At 39.4% G+C, this 18,919-nt stretch overlaps 1 protein-coding gene across 1 annotated transcript in view; it reads right to left on the reverse strand.

The window, feature by feature from the left end:
• Positions 1–18,919, reverse strand: part of sdk1a (sidekick cell adhesion molecule 1a) — a 274,209-nt gene that overhangs the window by 2,994 nt on the left and 252,296 nt on the right. The window contains exons 32-45 of the mRNA XM_024259668.1: positions 16,231–16,334; positions 16,044–16,114; positions 15,290–15,425; positions 12,612–12,668; positions 12,390–12,491; positions 9,547–9,662; positions 6,067–6,253; positions 5,819–5,956; positions 5,578–5,739; positions 4,548–4,673; positions 3,935–4,099; positions 3,510–3,647; positions 773–893; positions 563–692 (exon numbers count right to left, since the gene is read on the reverse strand). Coding sequence (XP_024115436.1) covers positions 563–692; positions 773–893; positions 3,510–3,647; positions 3,935–4,099; positions 4,548–4,673; positions 5,578–5,739; positions 5,819–5,956; positions 6,067–6,253; positions 9,547–9,662; positions 12,390–12,491; positions 12,612–12,668; positions 15,290–15,425; positions 16,044–16,114; positions 16,231–16,334 — 1,753 coding nt within the window. The remainder of the gene's footprint in view (positions 1–562; positions 693–772; positions 894–3,509; positions 3,648–3,934; positions 4,100–4,547; positions 4,674–5,577; positions 5,740–5,818; positions 5,957–6,066; positions 6,254–9,546; positions 9,663–12,389; positions 12,492–12,611; positions 12,669–15,289; positions 15,426–16,043; positions 16,115–16,230; positions 16,335–18,919) is intronic.

Genomic DNA, 18,919 nt, shown 5'->3' on the forward strand with positions numbered 1-18,919 from the left:
GCGCTCTGTGTTTTTTTTGTTCTGCGTCCTTATGTCACATGAGATTTTGGTATTGAAATATCTCAAAAATGCTTTAATTGTCATTGTGGATGTATCTAACACATCTCAAGTTTGTTTCCTTGAGTCAAAATACTCAGAAAATAAGACACATTTTTCAGAAGCTTTCACAAAATATCTAAGTGAACCTGAGAAGACTGAGCTAAATTTCAGGCGATTCAGAGAGAGCTGTTGCTAATTCTCAAACTATTCATTTTGGCGTGTGAGTTCCTTTAATCTCTTCAGACATTATAATTATAAATGACCACAGTAGTGACTATGTGTGCAGAGGGTTAGCTCAAATATTAGCTTAGATCTTAAGAGGTTAATCCACTGAGACTGTAGCCACAGATCTCTCAGACATTTGGTTAGAGATCAGAGTTGATGATGTTGGCTAAATAGGCTGTTGGAGTTAAAACACAGAATAAAGACTAACTGATCTCACTTTCACACTTTGGCAAAGACAGCAGCAGAACAGAGCCTGAACAGACTGTTGCCCCCCCTCCCCTGACTGATAGAGCCATACCTCTGACTCAGAGGCCTCGGTGGGCTTCTCTGTGAGCGTGGTGCTCTCTGTGAGCACAGCCCCATTATAGTTGTTACAGATGTCCTCATCAGAGTAGTGAAGGCCTCCTGGACTGGGCCTGGGAGGAGACCTGGGATCAAATTCAGACAGAGAGTCTGTCATCTGCCGGAAAAGGGTGAATGTGAGAAGCTGGACGCAGCCGGAGCTCACCTGGTCCCGTTCTTTTTCAGGAAGGAGTTCTTGGTGTTAAGCGTCCTGCTGTTCAGCTCCAGAGCAGCGAAGCCCCCGTTGTCGAGTGTGACCGATTCCTCTCCTGCTGTTATGTGTTTACCTGCAGAGAAAAACAACACTTACACATTTGTTGCTGCTGCACACGTCTTCATATTTTTAGCTTCTTCCATTTACTCCCTCTACGATCATCTTTTCAATTGGTCTTTTATTAGGATTATGCTGTTTTAGCCAAAATGTATAAACTGTGTCGTTTTCTACAACAGTTTCTGCAGAGATAATTTGAAATTAACTGGTGCAGAGCAACCCCGCCCCCCTTCCATTACCAAGAACTCTCTGTTTGCATTCTCTTTTGCTAGCTTACAGCCCCTCACACGCCAAACTAACATTTCTGGTGCAGCAAAGATGGCGAGGAATATTGGATCAATCCATCTGCACACCAGCTCAGAAGAGGAAAACAAAGACGTACATGGATTTATATGTCTTCAAGAGGATGCATCAGAATGGAGTCGAGCAGGGAGCCTGTGCCCTGCCCAGAGTAAATTTCTACTTCATCAAAAAGCTCTTTCTCTAACAGTATTTTAACATCTGCTCCTGCTTTACAACGAGAAATCTAATGTTAAGCTTCATTTACTTATTATATGTGTCCTCCATCATCAGAAAAACACCACAAGAACATGTTAAATACACCAAAAAAACAATTTTCATTAAGATTTTAAACCAAAGAATAGGATATTTTGATGTACTAATTGTTTCTATGTCTACAATGTTTCTGCACACTGCAAACATCCAAATTTACAACAAACATACACTACAAATGTATAACTCTAGCTGAATGCTCGATCTTTACCACAATGTGCAGCTTTTTACTGAGTGTTTCCTTGTTTCCTTGCTGCTCTGTGTTCACACATTTCCATCTTTTGCACCTTTATTGGCTGAAGCTCTACATCTCACCACACAACACGGTCCCCCTTTTGTCCTCCAGCAGCCTTGGGAATCAGTTCAAACAAAGCAATTTGCCTTCAGTCTGAATCACAGACAAACTCTTTAAACAAATGTTGAGTGTTGTTCAGCATACTGCGGTCTGGGTCTACACGCTCCAACGCTAAAACATGACCTGCTATTTAAAAGGAGTGGATGAGGGCAATGATGGCATATTTTAACCAAACACTTATCCACCGCTAACAATGAAAACATCATAACCAAAGAGAATATTAGAGGTACTTCGATGGAGCGCATTTAATCAGGTTAATGGTTGGCTTTTCATTGAAACTGAACACAAATCCCTAATGTAAACACTTCAATCAGATCAGACCAATCCAAATCAGCTCAGTCACATTTTAATCAGATAAAGGACAGTGGTGTCAGCCTTTTTACAACCCAATCAACCAGGACATGTAATCATGTTTACACTCAGCCTGATTGTTTGGATGAGAACAAAATGAGTGTGTTCATACTTGAACCTTGTGAGGACCTGGTGAGTTTGTACCGAATATGATGACAGCAGCAGTAAAACAGAACAGTCGGAGGGCTTTGTAGAGACAGCTGAAACTACAGATGATGTTCAGTGACAGAGCTTCGCTCCTGATCTGTAAAATCCACAGAGAGGAACTGTCTCCCAGCAGTCAATGTGTCAGACTTTCAAACATAGACTCTGCTCAGCAGCTGGAAGGAGCACAAAGCGAGGAGGACCGGTAAAGTCAGCCTTCATTTGCCTGTCTGTGGACGGCTGAAGGAGGCAGAGGAGGTTTTTGTGGGATTGCAGGACACTGTTAGTCTTTATTCTGCTGACAAGAATCATTACTGGTTTACACCCCCTCCCCTGACAAACATTTTCTTTATTAGAAAGGAGTCAGGTTTCTAAGTGTCAAAAATATTTAGTTTTAAATACGTTTTTGCACAGAACCACAAAAATAATTCGACCTTTTAGAGTCCATTCTGCTGTTCACATTGTAAACTTTGGATTAAAAAGTATTCACATAATTTGGTGTCACATTATTTCCACATACTTCAAACATTTATTAACACAATATGAGCTGCATCAAACCAAACTCATGTTTATGTTAACATTGATTTAATTTAAGGAGTTTGAATTAGTTTAAAATATATTTCAGAAAGTATGTGTATGTCTATCTTAGTTATAATGTCTTTTCAGGCTGGAAAAGTCTGTTGGTCCGGATCGAGTCCTGAGCCTTGAGTTTGGTTAGTATTCAGACTGAGTTATTGAGATTATTTACTAAATCTGTTTATGCTGTAAAATGAATATTCTCTTGATTCAGATCAATCAACAGGTGAGAGGGTTACATCTCGCCTGAGTCCGTCTGCTGGTAACAAACTGCATTCATTGGGGAATTTTCCAATATTCTTTAAAGGGTTTGCAGACGTTCCACGTCTCCTTGCTGCAGAGGGTTGATCTGTGGTTGGTAGGATGAAGTTTTTTAAACGTTTATTATCCTCAAGAGGTCACTGCTGGCTTTCTCCAACCCACTTTAAACTGTTAAATTTACTTTTCAAGAGCCAGACAATAATAGAAGTTTAGTGAGGGGCTGACAAACTATAAGACTTGATTATTATTGATTGGAAATAAAACATATATCCAGATCAGTGAGTGTTGTTTTTATGAAACTTGTTTGTGAGTTTTTTTTCCAAACTGTGTTTGGGGGAGGGGGGGTACCAAAGTCCTGCAACGAGAATAAAAATACACAAAAGAAGTACAAACCTGAGCCACAGGCTTTGTACTTGCTGCTGTGTCCATGCAGCAGCAGAGTGAAGACCAGGACCAGAATGAGGATTAGCCCCACCAGAGCCATGACCAGCAGAAACCACCACTCCTCATAAAAAGGACGCTCTGACAGAGCTGGATACGGAGACAAAGAGGGGTTATTACATCACAAGATATGAAGTTGTTTGTTAATTTAGTGTTTTGATTCATTTTATCCTTTATAATAGTTCACATTAATCAGACTTTTCAGTCAGGTTCTATCTGTCTGCACAGTAGACCCAACTGCAGTGTCACATCTGTGACTGCAGAGGGCAGCACAAGCACATGATCTCTCTACAATCAGATTCTGGAATCAAAAGTGTAAAAGTGAGCGTGGCCGTCAGCCTCATGGGCGTGCGTGAGTGTGCACGTTTGCTATTTACCTGCGAGAGCAGCAGAGGGCGTACTCGGCTGTCCGTAGCCAAAGCGATTAAGAGCAATAACTCGAAACTCGTAGCTAATCCCTGACCTCAGGCGCTCCAGCGGCACGGAGGCAGACCTGCTGCTCTGAGGAAGATGTCTGATGAAGGAGTCCCACACTCCCTCGTCTGCAGACAGAGGTGTGATGAACACAGGGAGACAGAGCACCATTGAAGAATTAGTGGCTTTTAAATGCGAGTAAAGAGAATTAGAAGTTGTCACATAACATCGGAGATGACAAGGATGATGATGACACTGCGGTGATTACAGTGATCACTGCTATCGCTATTAATAAAAAGGGTATTGTTGGCAGTTGTTTAATTATATCCTGGTCTACAATTGCTCTCCTGCAGGGTGCTTAAACAATTTCCCACAGACACATCCTTCCCGTGTTACACGTCTTGTAATTTTTATTAGAAAATTGCGGCTGCCTTGATTTGCTCAGCAGGTCTTAATGAATCTAAAGAGACCTTCAGGAATGTTCAGTTCAAGCTAGTAAAGGATTTAGAGCTTATAATAAAGAGGTGAGTGCCTTATCAGTTCTGCGTAGGCTGTTTGTGGAGCACCAGAGCTCACCTGAGGAACGAGCCTCAATCACGTATCCAGTCACAGGAGCGGCGCCGTTATCACCCTCTGACCAGTGGAGGGTGAGGGCAGAGGACGTCTTAGTGATGGAAACCTCCACAGGCGACCCGGGGGAGCCTTTAGTGTCAGAAAGAGGAATTCACGCTTGATTTTGAGCAATGATTCACATTTTCCTGTGAGGCTGCTCTAAAGGAGAAACTGAACCTTTCAGAAAAATATGAGAATTTGCTCCAATTAAAAAAATAAGATGTTACTCTTTTTATATTATTTAAAGGGAGGGAGGTGAGTTATGTGAAAGTCTGTAGCATTTATCAGACATCCAGCCGCTTATTGATACCTTAAGCAATCAGGAAGGAGCAGAAATATAGCTCACTTCATTAAATATAAATGCCGGCTCAATTCAAATTTAATAATATGTAGAGGCTGTTCAGTCCAGCTAACCATGATGGGAAATGAGGGCCATCTATTCTGCCCCACTGAACAGCTAAAACACTGTGTCAAACAGCAGCTCCCAACAGCTTCCTCAGGTTTCAAAGGTGGAATATTTGTCGGGTGTTAGTAGCTGCATGAGCTGATGCCGTCAGTCTGCTTACATAAAGTGCTCTTTCAACTGTGAGGGTTAATCAGAGGGTTTTATCGCCGCGTGCTGCAGTGGGAGGATCAGCATGTGGGATAAAGATTCACTTAATGCTCTCTGGGAAATTTTGCAAAGATGTGAACATTTGATTGATGAAGTGGTGTAGTTAAACCATGCTAGTGTAACTGTACTAACTTAGTGGGAAAACTGAAGCAGTTTTTGTTTGTTTTTTACAATCTATGTGTTTTTGACTGAAAATCCTTTCTTAGATGTTTGACACCAGCTTTAGATAAAAAGCTAAATAAGAATTACTTTTCTTACAAACTATTGTTTATTTATCACCAAAAAAAATCTAGATAAGCAGTAGAAGTAATCAGTATATCTTCAGGTTTTTGCTACTTTTAAAACAATTTCTTTGGATTTCAGGGTAATGATCTCATGTACCTTTCACAGGCTGAGCGCTGATGTTTGCTCGTACTGGAGGCCCATGGCTGATTGTGAGAGCCTGAACGCTGAACGTGTATGTTGCTCCTTTGATCAAATCCCGAACCTTCAGCCATCGTTGCCAGCTGCCTTTCACATCCACCGTCACCACTTTACTCACTCCTTTTTGAGGTCAAATTAGGAAAAGTTAGTGTAGAATGGCATCATAGAATGGCATCGTTCTACATTAGTGTGTGCAGACCTTGCACAGGCGCAGTGGGCTGATACATGACCCGATAGCCCTCCACTTGTCCATTAGGGGTGAGCGGGGGCCCCCAGGACACGTTGACACTTCCTCCTGTCACTTCAGAGAAGGACAGGAAGCTCGGTTGGCTGGGAGCTGCAGACACAAAGGACGGCAGATAAGGAGGAGATCAGAGGATCAGGAAGACTTTGATTTTGCTGTTTATTAGACTGGTATGAGGAGATTAAAATGCTGTGGCTTCCTACCAGACTGCCGGGTCCGAGCCCCACGGGGGTCGCTCGGCGGTCCGTCTCCAGCGGTGTTGAAGGCGGTCAGGGTAACCAGATAAGGTGTGTAGCTGGTCAGGTTGTGGAGGTGCACACGGGTTTCTGGGACAAAAATCACTTTCACTTTTTCAGTCTGGTTCTGCTTGTCTCTCTCCCAGTAGTGAACCTGCGATCGGAAACAACAACATCCATTTAAATGTTTGCTCCTGCCTAACATCACTAAAGTCATGTCTGTTCTAAATCTTTTGATAATGTAGTAAAAAACAATATTTTGACAGTTTAAAAAAGTAAAATAAAAAAAATGTGAGTGATGAGACACTAAACTTTTGAGTCTCAATATAGCCCCAAGCTAATAGATCTAGCATGGTAGAAGTATTTCCAATAAAGATCTATTATTTCTTTGAAAATTGGCCAAGTCCATTTATGAAAACCTTAAAAACCCTCAAGGAGACAGAAAGACTTGGGAATCAAACCAGAGCAGGACAGCTTCTAAACAGCATTCAGGGTGTTTTTGTGACAGACTGAACTGTTCTGCTTCCTCCATTTTCACCTTCCTGCATCTTCATCATCACTTCATTAAAGCTAGTCTTCATATCTACTATTCACTGGATTTATTTTGTTCATGTTCTTTGTCAGGCTGGACACTTTTCTCTCCAGGGACAGTATCGTGAGATGGATAAAAAAAAAATAAAAAATAAAAAAAAAATAAAAAAATGGAATAACAAAATCTATCTCACTGGTTATGTGAAATATTACTCATTTTAGATTTAAATGTCTCTATTTCTCCTGTTGGAACAGATATAAAGAAGAGCTAAGATGTTATGCTTAAAAATCACTGAAGAGAAAAGAAATAATTCAGTTCCCACTGTAAAAGAATTAGTATAGGGCTAAACATTGGGTGGAATAATTCCTTTTTACATACTTTTTGTTTTGTAATATCAAAATCAAAAATAGAAAAGAAAGAAACTTCTGAGGATATCTTTGGCCACAAAGTGTCTCTAAAGCATTTTACTGAACTTCCAGCGACACAATGCTGTAGGGATGCAACACAATTTCTTCAAAGACTTTCTTCCTCATGACGGTTGTGTTGCTTAAGCACCTTAAATAGGTCTGTAGCTTTAGTCGAGAGCCATTTGCAGGCTTTTTGCTCACCTAATGTGAGCTAGAATTAAGTTTACAGCGTTTTGCATGGAATTAAAAGCTCTTTGACCTCCAGTTATTCTTCCTCCATTTTACTTTTATGACCTAAAATAATCACAGTGTTTTATGTGATCATAACGGGTATGAGGAGGACCTGGGAGTGCAACAGAATTATTATTTAGATAATTTACAAAGGTATTTAAAGACTGAATTAGCCATCCATTGTACTGCAATAAAAAGCCGTTAAATTAGCCTAAATGAAAGTAATCAGACAATAAAATCTGGAGGATTAAAAGCATCTTCCTTAAAGCTAGATGTCTCACTGCATCCACTCCTGACTTGTAAAGACGTGCTGACGTGAAAATGAATCAATAATCCGTATCATGACCAATAACTTTTATGACAATGCCCAGTAATGAAGATTGGCAGATGTGTGTAACATGAAGCAGAATAAATGATACCTGATTATTTTCAACTGCATAAGGCTTCGTAGGCTCAAGCTTATTGTGTGTAAACTACTATTTGATCAACAATGGTGATTAAAGCTGCTCTGCTACGAACCAGAGCATTTCTGTTCAGTACTGGATGAATAATTGGATGAAATATAGTCTTTTCATGTTTTCCTCCCCGCAACATGCATATTTCATAACTGCCACAGAAAAATCAAGATTAATCAGAAGCAAGATTGAGAAAAAGTTCTAGAGAAAAAGATTTAAGGGATAAGTCTGCCTCCTCCAACGTGTGAGCCGAAACGTTTCAACAGAACAAACCCAGAAGTCGGATAACGCAGAGCAGCTCTGGTATAGACCTTTGCGATGCGGCACGCTGACATTTTCTGTAACAAGTTTTGAACAACAATCAACCACCCGTGTTTCTAATCATTCTGCACATGGCATCTCAGCTAATCTGTAATCAGACGGTGACACTGTAGCCTTTCTGTGTGTATGTGTGTTTGAGGGGGGTGCTGATCTAGCCATGATTTTCTCTATATGCCTCTTTTTCTTTGCGACAGTGGTGGGTCCTTAAGACGGACACGGTGCAAAGCTGTGCTTTTAGTGACGCCTCGTGCATTCAGACGGTTGAATAAAGATGGTTCAGGGACAAAACGGCATTACTTTTTAAATGCTCCCGATTAGCCGCTTTATGGCGCCATCTAAAGCTGGAGAGGCATGTGTTTGTGCTTCCTGCCACACAAACTGTGGGCAGTTTGATTTGAAAAGTGGCCAAGACTTGCACAAAGGGCTCCATTTTGTTATTATTCTGAACAGACAGCAGTATAGAGCCCATAAGCTAAATTTACTGCTTTCAAAGCTGAAAGCTGCAACTTCTGAGTCACACTTGAGGGCAGCATTATACCAGGCCTGTCCTTCCACAAGCTCTTACTATAATGAGATACACAATAACTCAGCCATAACATCGGTTTAAGAGCATAATATATTACCTTCTGTATACACAGGGTATATCCATTTAAATATTCTATTCTAGAAAACAGGCAATATCTCCTCTGCTACTTTAGGTGCATAGCTTTGTAAAAAATATATAAAAAAGTAAATTGCTGTTGTCTCAGATTGAGAAGCTCAGGGTTACTCTAAAGACAAGCACCATAGATGAAGATGATTAGCACCTCCCCTTTTTTCTTTTCTCTTCTGGGTGAGATAAGATTGCAGACCTTCTTCTCATAAAATACTCTGCATGTTTGCACAACGGGAGGGATTTTATCGTTCTACACCTTTGTCTGAGTGGATTTTTGCTCAACAGGCATGGCTGCACGCTACCTGCCAGCTCTCACCTTTTCTGTTTGTGCGATGCGACAGTTTGCTTGAACCCTCCCCTTATCTGTCCATCTCGGTTTAGACGAACGCTCTCCATCGTCTGCTCCAATATAGATTCTAAAGGGATCGCTCCTGTGTCTTTCCTCTGCAAATATTACATTCCTTTCTTTGCTCTCGGATCCCCTCTTCTACTTTTGCCCCAATCGATGTGTCCAAAGCAGGACGTATAACCTTGTGTTTGAAGAACAGAGTGACAGGAGAACCAGGAGGCAGAGACGGCAAAAGAAGTGATATTGAAACCATTAAAGGATATTCAAATTCCTCTGTTAAATTATTTCTTTCTCTCATGTCTATAGCACACTTGAGGGCCCAGAGGAGCCAAATGATGTCAAGAGGAAATCCTTTAAGTGAAAAATCCAGAAACGTGCTTCTTTAGCAGATCTAGAGAGCACAAGTGGTTTTGTTTTTTAATGAGGAGTTCTGGCGAGTCCAGGCAGACAGCAATATGTATTCCACGTGTGTGTCTGCTTGTTTTTCTGAGAGTCACCTTATATCCTTGGATGAGTCCATTCTGGGTCTCAGGGGGGGGCATGTCCCAAGTCACTTCCAGGCTGGTGGGAGACACCGCTGACACTTTGATAGACTGAGGCGCCACCGATGGAGCTGCGGCGAGCAAGAGTTTTCGGTTAGCACGAGTCTGTGTGCAGCTGCATATTAAAGAGGCGGAATTACAGAAAAATGCGTTCAACCCTTCCAATTAGAAAAGGGCCTCGGGCAGTACCTCCACTGTACCTCACATATGCATGAACACTCAGCAGCATGTACCTGAGGCAAGAGAAAAGGCCATATCACCCCATTTCATCATCCTCTCCCAGACTTTCCTGACTCCCCCCTCCCGCTAAGCTTCCATATCCTCACCTTTCAGTCCTAAGTGTGTGTTACCAATGTCCCTGTACAACCTGCAAACATATTCACAAACGGATTCCACACTCTCCTTGAATTTAAATGCTGCAGAGGAACTTGATGCAGTGCGAGGTCAATGGCAAAATTAAGCAGCTGCACCTGAAACAATGAGAAAGCTGTTCTCCTGCGGTCTGTTTTATGAGAGTGTTGGACAGAATAAAACACTTCTAGGAGAGTGAAGGGCAGGTTAGCCATCACCACAAAACTGTCGACCTTGTGTAACCTGAATGATGTCAGTTGGTGTTGAAAAAAAAAAGTTCCACTCCGATCATCTTTTGATCTTTTGTAAAAGCGTTTCCAGTAGTCTTTTAATTGAGATTATTTCAATTTTCGACATAATTTAAAAAGAAACTTTGGTTTTCTAAGACATAGTTTCTGCAGAGTGCCAGTAGTTCATTAGAAATTTGTCTCTGAGTTATGGGCTAAGTTATCCCGCTAGCTTACAGCCCCTCACACCCTCAACCAAGCATTACCAGATCAACAAAATTGGGGAAATCAAGACATGCATGGATCTAGATCTGCATGTGGATGCAACAGAATGGAGCAGAGCAGCCTGTCGATTGTACATGAAATCACAGCTACAAACTTTTTTAAGTTGCATTTTTTTGTCTGCTCTTCAATCACAACAACTACCATAAAGAACTACTCAGAAATTTTATTTTTAGCTTAGTTTTTCATACATGTCCTCCATCATTAGAAAATTGCAACAAGAACATGTTAAAAACACTTTTCATTGGAGTGGGTCTTAAATTAATTACATTTTTCTTTTGTTCTGTTTCATTCACGCTTTATTTGTATTTTCATTCATATCGGTATTTTATATTTTATATGTAAAGTATTATAAAAATAAGGTTAACAGAGTTATAACAAAATTCTGTTTATGTATAAAATTGTTCAATTTTAACATATGACACATATATGACGTTTTGTGTTACATGTTAAATGTGTTCATCGGTTACTATTTATTGTCCTTACATGTGAAACCATGAAACTGAACTGACCTCAGACCTTTTATTAATATGATTGCCTTTTTTCTGCGTGGTTTAAGAATTATTTCCACTTTTTAAATTCCACACACAAACATTTCAAATAGACTTTGCAGTTTGTTTACACAACTTCTAAAATGTGAGTCTCAAGGCTGGAAAAACAGACTGCAGATCTTTAAGACAGGAGCACTGTGTGAAAAACTCAAGGAAGGCTACAAAAAAAGACTTGTGGAAGTTTTTAAACCATCAGCAGACATCACAGATCTGGCTCCCACACTGGCTGATGAGGTAAAAGGAAGTTTGGTCAGACAGGTAACCAACAAGCCGGTGATTGCAATGAATGAGAGGTACTTTGTGCAGATTGGCTGAGGACTTGCACAGCACTACAACTACCAGGCCTTCACGGTGGAGTGGTCAGACAAACTATTCCTCACCGAAAGACAAATGACGGCCTGCAGAGAGTCTTCAGGAAAGGCACTTGAATTAGCCCTTAATGACCACAGAGAAAAGAATCCTCTTTTCTGAAACTCAACTACTTCATCAAGATTCCTGAGACAAAACACACAAAACCTGGCACCTTATTAAAAAACATGTAATACATTGAGGATTGCATCATTGTTCAGTGTTTACCCTGGATAGAATCTTTTGCCAAAAAATGTCTATAACGTTTGTAGATTACTGCAGATTACATGATCAAAAAAAAGGTTCTGAACAAGACCATATCTGGAAGTGCGCTGTTCAAAAAACAACTTCAGGAAAACCAATAACTCGTCAGAAAATCGTTATTTTAGCATTGCAAAATATAATCAACAATTTCCATCCATGCAGGCCCATGAGGATTATGTAAAAGTAAATGAACACAGCTTCAAAATCAGTCGAAACAGACTTAAGAGAGAGCCTGAGATGTAATTGAAGTTGCAAAGTTTGTGGTGATCTAAAACACAACTTTTATTTGACTTGATTTATTTTTGAGAGTAAAAAATGTCTGAGAATAAGTTTCCAAGCCTCTATAATATTGATCCCAAGAGAAATTCTTTTGAGAAACTCAACAGATGCACTGACACTGCAACCATCTCCATTGAAGTTGAATGTTTTGCCTAAGAGAAAGTAAGGACTTGAAGATCTCCTCTGATTTACAGAAGATCTGAGGCTACTATTAATTTAAAGGGAAGTAATACGGGTGTTAATTGGTTATTTTGCCACTATTAGGACTGCTGGAGTATGACTTTAAAGCATGTAAGAGTATATGTTGAAAAAAGTAAAAGAAATATCTGTTAAAGCAGAAGAAACTTCTGTGGAAGATTTGGAGATTTTAAAAAACTCACACAAACATCCGGTTAAAAACATGATTGTATTTTGATTTTATTAAATCCCAAAAGGGCTCTAGCGGATGGCAAAGTGACGAAATCCACACAGAGGGTTTTATTTTTCTGACACTTACCAGCTTCTCCCACAGACACCTCCACTGCAGTGGATGGGGGGCTTTCTCCGATGATGTTGTAGCTTGTCATAACAATCTGATAGCGAGTGAACCTCTTTAGTTCTGCAAAAAAGCAAAAAACAAAAATGCAATAAATCTCAGTATAAATAGCACAGAAGCAGGTTAGTGGACATTGCCATGCAGTGTTTAAGCCTGAGCTTCATCCTGCAGCAAATTACTTACGTGTCAATTCAAACTCTGTGAGTGAGGCACTGCTGACGGTCTTAAAGGTGCTCTTGGCTGGAAAATGAGGGAGAAAAAGAAATGAGGAATAACTGAAGAGATCTCAATGCTCCAACAATGACCAGTAAAATTATCTTGTAATTTACCATCACTGTACTTAAGCTACAGTTTGATCAATCGTTGCTCTGCTGTGCCTGGGGGACCTGGATTTTAAGCAGTCTGTCCACTTCTAAATCTAGACCCTGAAGACTCATTTATCAGACTCTCCAGCCAAAAACATCTTTTTTCTTATTGCTCTTTCAAAGTGCAAAAGGGTGCACCCATATGAGAAAAATGCCCAGTGAGGGTTATTTGATCAAGGTTTGGCCACGAGTCCACATTTTATCTCTAACACAACTGAAAACACATTTTCTCCTCTCTTTTTTGGAGTTCTGGAGTTCAATAGCAATCCATCCTAAGAGTTTTAAACACTCTTCAGTCCTCTAAACCTGTGCTTTGCCATTCAAGGTTTTGTACTGATCAATTCATGAACACATTCCATCACATCCAACACAGAAAGTTTTTAGAAAAATATTCAATCTGAAAATTAGATGCACAAGCTATCAAAGCATTATTAATCCATAACATTTGTATATGTATATATATTACAGCACTTTTTTGATCCTCTTTTCCAATCATTGCAACGTTTTGACAAATAATCAAACTCCTTTTTTGGTATTTATTCATCATTTATATTGTCAAAGCTTATTTAACAACAATATTGAGGCAGTGAAAACATTCAGGTTCAGTTTTTCTGTTTTTGTGAAGGAGCCAACACTTTTCTGTTGTGTAACATTCTCCTCAATCCAAATTCTAAGAATTAAAGATGTTAGGTTTAACTTATGGTAAAGGCACATGTTTACTTTTTAAAATTCAAAATTAAGATGTTATAAAATGTCAATTATCTTTAAATTTAATATTATCAAGTTTTAAACGTGTCATATTTGCTATACCTATACCTCTATACTCTCTGGATTCAGAGGTATAATAATGAATGAGGCTGAACTAACTTTTACAGGTGTCTTATTACATTAGACGTCAAAGACATCATCACTGTAAAACTTTGATATACAGTAGTCCCTCACTACATCGCTGTTCACCTTTTGAAGTCTCGCTGTTTCACTTAAATTTTTCGTATGATCTTTTTTTTGGTCAGCATAGTCTGTATTGCTCTGTGTCCTGATTGGCTGGACACCATGTCAGTCTTCTCTGTGCCATGACTCCCATACAGATACGTGCAGCTCTCCAAATCTACATAAATCTTTGACCGTAATGAGATCTTTCTTTTACTTCCCTAATACTGGAGATCTTTTACAGTGTAGGTTTGAACTTTGAGAGTTTGAACAAGAGAGAAAAAAGTGAAAATATTAATGTCTGTCAGAAAAAAGTGTATAAAGTGTGTAGTGGGGGGTATTACAATCTTAAAACATCTATAATTCTACTTTGTGGATTTCACCAATCGCATGCAATTTTTTAATTAAACTTCACAATAAATGAGAGAACACTGTAATTGCACAAATACAAGTTAAAACTAAAATACTTTATGTATTTATTGACATCTTTCAATGTAAAGAAGTGAATCTGTTTGGCTAAAATAGCTGCTGAGACAACAAGGTGGCACACAATAGAACATTATTCTGCTTTACTTAACGCCTGGATGGCTGGTTTATACTTCCAAGTGATTTGCTCACGTCACAGAGGTCACATGGTCCCAGTCGCTGCAGAAAGTGACACCTGCTGGTGATGCCAGTGGTGCAATCACGTCATATAACTTGAATTTGTCTCAGCATTTTCAATGATGAAAACTTACAGAAGAAGTTATAGGAAATACCAAACTTCATATGCATACAAAGAGAAAAGCAGAAAGAGTGGACAACTAGATAGAAAATAGAGCAAGTTACAGGAAAGATATGTCTTATATTTCACATTGTCCAGCCCTAAAAAAATGCAATTCGCCCTTTTTTCATTTTCAGTTTTAATGTCTATTTTTTGACCTTTGTACTCCCTGGTTCTGTTCAGAGGACAAACACGCCTTTTCCTCCTCTGCCTTTTGGGTTCCTGCGCGTTTGCAGATGCAGCAAGTCTATGAGCAGGATGTCATTCAACACAGGAAAGTATAAACGCCACTCAGAAGTTCATCACAGTTATAGCGGTCAGTTTCAATCAAAACCAGCCAGCATTAGTATGAACTAGACTGCCCGATTGTGGATACAAATGATGCGATGGCTGATCGCTGTGAAGTATAAAGTGGTCTTAAAGCATTTCAAGGTAAACTGGGATTCATTTTAAGGATATCTAAACAGGTATGAGGATTCGGCACTTTTTGTGATGTTTATTTCAGTTTTTGTCATGCTCTGTTTTCTGTAAGTCTCACCAGGTTAAGGTTGATCCTCCACAGCTGTCTAGTTAATTCCCCGTTGTGTATTTCTGTGTCTGGTTTTATGGTCAGGTGATGTGCTTTGTCACCTTTTTGTTTCCCATTGGTTTTGTCATGTTTGAGTTTATTTATTAAATGTTTAAGTTTTCTGCCACCAAGCCTGGTCTCCTGCTTATTGCATCCTTCACAGATGGTTCCTGACAATAGGTGCAGAAAGGTTTAGATGACTCTTTGACATCATACAGGTAACAGAGGCACTCACCTGTAATGAGGGCACTTGTGGTGTTTTTGGTTGTTTGCACTTCTGTCTGTAGGAAACTGGATGCGTTTGCTGGAAGCTCTCTGTAATACAGTCTGTATCCAGCCAAAACCCCGTTGATACTTTCTTCCTTGGGACGCTGGGAACATACAAACAAGCAGACACGTGTTCTCGTATTATTGTAAATCTCTGAAAGTAATAAGAAAGCACCAGAAAGAACAATGACAGGCTAGCAGAGCAGCATTTGAATTGCATTTTATCAACAGAACATTGTAAAGGAAGCGTATAGTGGCCTGGCAGTAACTCGCAAAAGCAAAGTGATGCTTCACTAGGTCTGGCACTCTTGTAAAGTGTGATGAAATTGCTGGTGACTTTGTGTTTTCATTGCCTCCTTCTGCTTTGACATAAGGCTACAAGGATGAGATAAGACATTTACAGACAGAAGAGGAGGATAGACAAGATGTGAAGTAGCCAGAAAATATTTGCTATATTTTTTGCCCTTTTTCTCTTTTTCCTCTCAAGCTGGGCTGATTGTTGAGAGCTCCTCTACACCAATAGTCTATTCCCTGCTGATAAAAACTGTCAAAATGCTAGTTGTTTCTTTGGACATTATGACATTAAGAGATGCTCTAATTGTCTTTGTACTTTTCAAATTTACTCAAATTTACTTTTCCAACTTGCATGGCTCGACCGTCTAAGTAATTAACCTGAGATTGGGTTTTGTCGTGTAGGTCTGTGCTGTACTTAATGAAAATACCTTCCACTGGACCAGCACTGAAGTAGTTGTCGTCGGTTTTACTGAGAGGATCACTGGAGGCTCATTAGGAACTGCAAAAGAAGACAGTTAATTCTTCCACAGTTCTGTTAAACTATGCTTTGTAATCCATTAGTTCACTTGTCTTCTCGCTTTCTTCCTGTGCAGGATCCCGATCGTTGTCTCTTACCGTCCTGCAGAGTCGTAACAGCATCTGTCTCCTTGCTGAAGAGGCTGTCTCCAACATCATTGGTGGCCACCATCCGAAACTTGTATGAGGAGAAGGGCTTCAGTCTACAAACACAAATCCACTCCAAATTTTAAAACTATGTCAGGAATTACTAATCAATTTATTCTTACACTATAAAAGCTTGAAGACTTATTGCACCATGATTCTGATTTTTTTTTTTCGCGGCATTTCTAGCCACGCCGAACCACGTCATATATACTTTATAGTCAACTGAGAGAGATTTATACCCAGCGTTTTATGCTGCAGTTTTACAATACCTCTGTAAAAGCTCCAACTGTGAAATGGTAAACAGACCACTGGATATGTCACTTCAAAGCCAGAGACATTTAAAGAGAAATGAAAGCTGTGCACACTGTTCAGTAACTTGACATGTCACAGTAGGTGCATAGATTATTAATTCAAGTGCAACACTTTGATGTTCTTTTGGAAGTTGTAACAGTGGTGACTCCTCTGTCTAAATGCATCACCTTAGCAACAGCAGAGCACTTTAATCTGGCTTTCTGTTTAAGCATGGAGGGCACTGCTAGAGCAACTGTAAAAGCTGTAGTAATCAAACACAAGAAGCTTTATTAGTACAGCAATCAGGGTGGGACACTTCAAAGAAATAATTTGATAACATTTCAAAAAGAAATGCGTTATAAATGAATCTGAAAACCTTTATTGTTCTACAAAGACAGCAAGATGGTTTTTATATCCCTGTCTGTCACTATCCGGCTCTCTGACCCAACTGATCACAGCAGAGGGTCACTCCAGTGAATTTCGCTTTTAGCATTGGCCTAACATTTTTTATCTCCAGTTTTTGATTCTTTGCTAAGTGCCTTAAAGACCCACTTTGATGAAAACCGTATTTTTGGTGCTTTTAACATGTTCTTGTTGCATTTTTCTGACTATGGACCACAAGGGCAATTAAACTTAAAATGGCATTTCTGAGAATTTCTTTATTCTAATCATTGTGAATTAGGAGCAGACAAAAAAAGCCATTTGAAATTATGCCTAAATTTGCTGGGTTGGCCTCAAGCTCCCTGGCCTCTTCCATGTTGATGCATCGACTTGTAGACGACTAGACCCATATACGATTCTGTTTTTCTCGTCCAAGCTGGCATCTGACTCAACAGTGTACACCTGGATAGCTCCAATATTCAATTTTTGCAATATGAAATATTAATGTCATTTTTTGTTGCACCGGTAATGTTAGATTTGGGGGGGGTGTAAGATAGTGAAAGCATGTAAACAGAGAGCTGTCACTTATGGGTGACGGGAAATGGGGGTGGACTTGCATGCCAGCAGTCTGGCACACAATTCAGAGGTGAATTTCGAAGGAACTCCTGCTGTTTTACATAAACTATGTCTTAGAAAACTGAAGTTTTTGTTTTATGTTGGCTAAAAACAGCATAATCATAATTAAAATACCACACTTTTAAAAACTTTTAAAATAGATAAAAAAATGATTGGAGTGGGACTTTAAGACTTTGCTTTTGACTTGTATATATATATATATAAGAAACTAAATATGACTGAGTACATTTTAACCCTCTATATGGCATATAATGATACTTTGGGTCACAAGTGATACGAGTGAAATTAGACTTAACAACCCAACGAGCAAAAGAAAGTCTAACAGCCCAAGTCATCACATCAACTGTCTAATGAGTGTTATAACTAAATATATGTGTAATGATCGTCATCTTGTCCAGTTACAACATCACCAAACACCAGACTTTCCAAAAAATGATGGAATAAGCAATAAACAGTCAGCTGCCAAAGAGCTGAGGATTCATTGGTCACCTGTCAATCATGTTTGTTTTTTTTAAAGGTGACACAAAAGAAGATAATGAAGTTCATAAAGAATTCTCTTCCAGTCCAGCTTTTAAGAATCTTAAATCTAAGTGGTCCCCTTGGTGTGAAGTCATTACCGGGGTCAAGGGTGCTGTGTCTGTGTTACGTCTCTGAGGAACAAATTAAGGGATTTAAAGAGATGCATGTTTGTGGGTGTTTGGAGTGAAAAAGCAGTTTCAGCTAATTGTGTGTGGGCTCTGATTTGCTCACATACATCACACCTGAGTGACAAGAGATGAACTCCGAGGTTTCCATCTGATAGCTGTATTCCTGCACCTGTATGTGATGCAGTTCTGCTCTGACTGCTTGTTTTTGTTGCCCAGAAAAAAAACAGTATAAAACACGTGCTCCCCTTTTGCCATTGAGCATTAATGAGCATCTTTTAGATTGTAACAACAGAAAAATCCATTTAAAAATGACAAAGCAAAGCTGACAACATAAGTACTTATTATTATCACTATATAATAATTTGCCAATTAGATACAGAAATTGTTCCGGTCAATTTAAAACCACACATGGAATTTTTTACTTTAACACAACAAAACAAAAGAGGTCAAAACTTCACAGTGAGCATCTTTATCACTTTTTGAATAATTTTCTTTTGAACTCCACTCTCCCAGACATGTTTTGCTCTTTCACCAGCCTTGGAAGACCACAAAGACTCTTGAATAACAATTATCTCCCATCTTTCCTAAATGTCTCCCCTGGCAAGGTATGCTTATTGCAATATTACAACAACATCTGCATTTCTCCTCTGCCCAAGGAGAATGCATTAATGACCACAGAATAACAA

Source organism: Oryzias melastigma, linkage group LG1 (assembly GCF_002922805.2).
Source record: "Oryzias melastigma strain HK-1 linkage group LG1, ASM292280v2, whole genome shotgun sequence".
Taxonomy (NCBI): domain Eukaryota; kingdom Metazoa; phylum Chordata; class Actinopteri; order Beloniformes; family Adrianichthyidae; genus Oryzias; species Oryzias melastigma.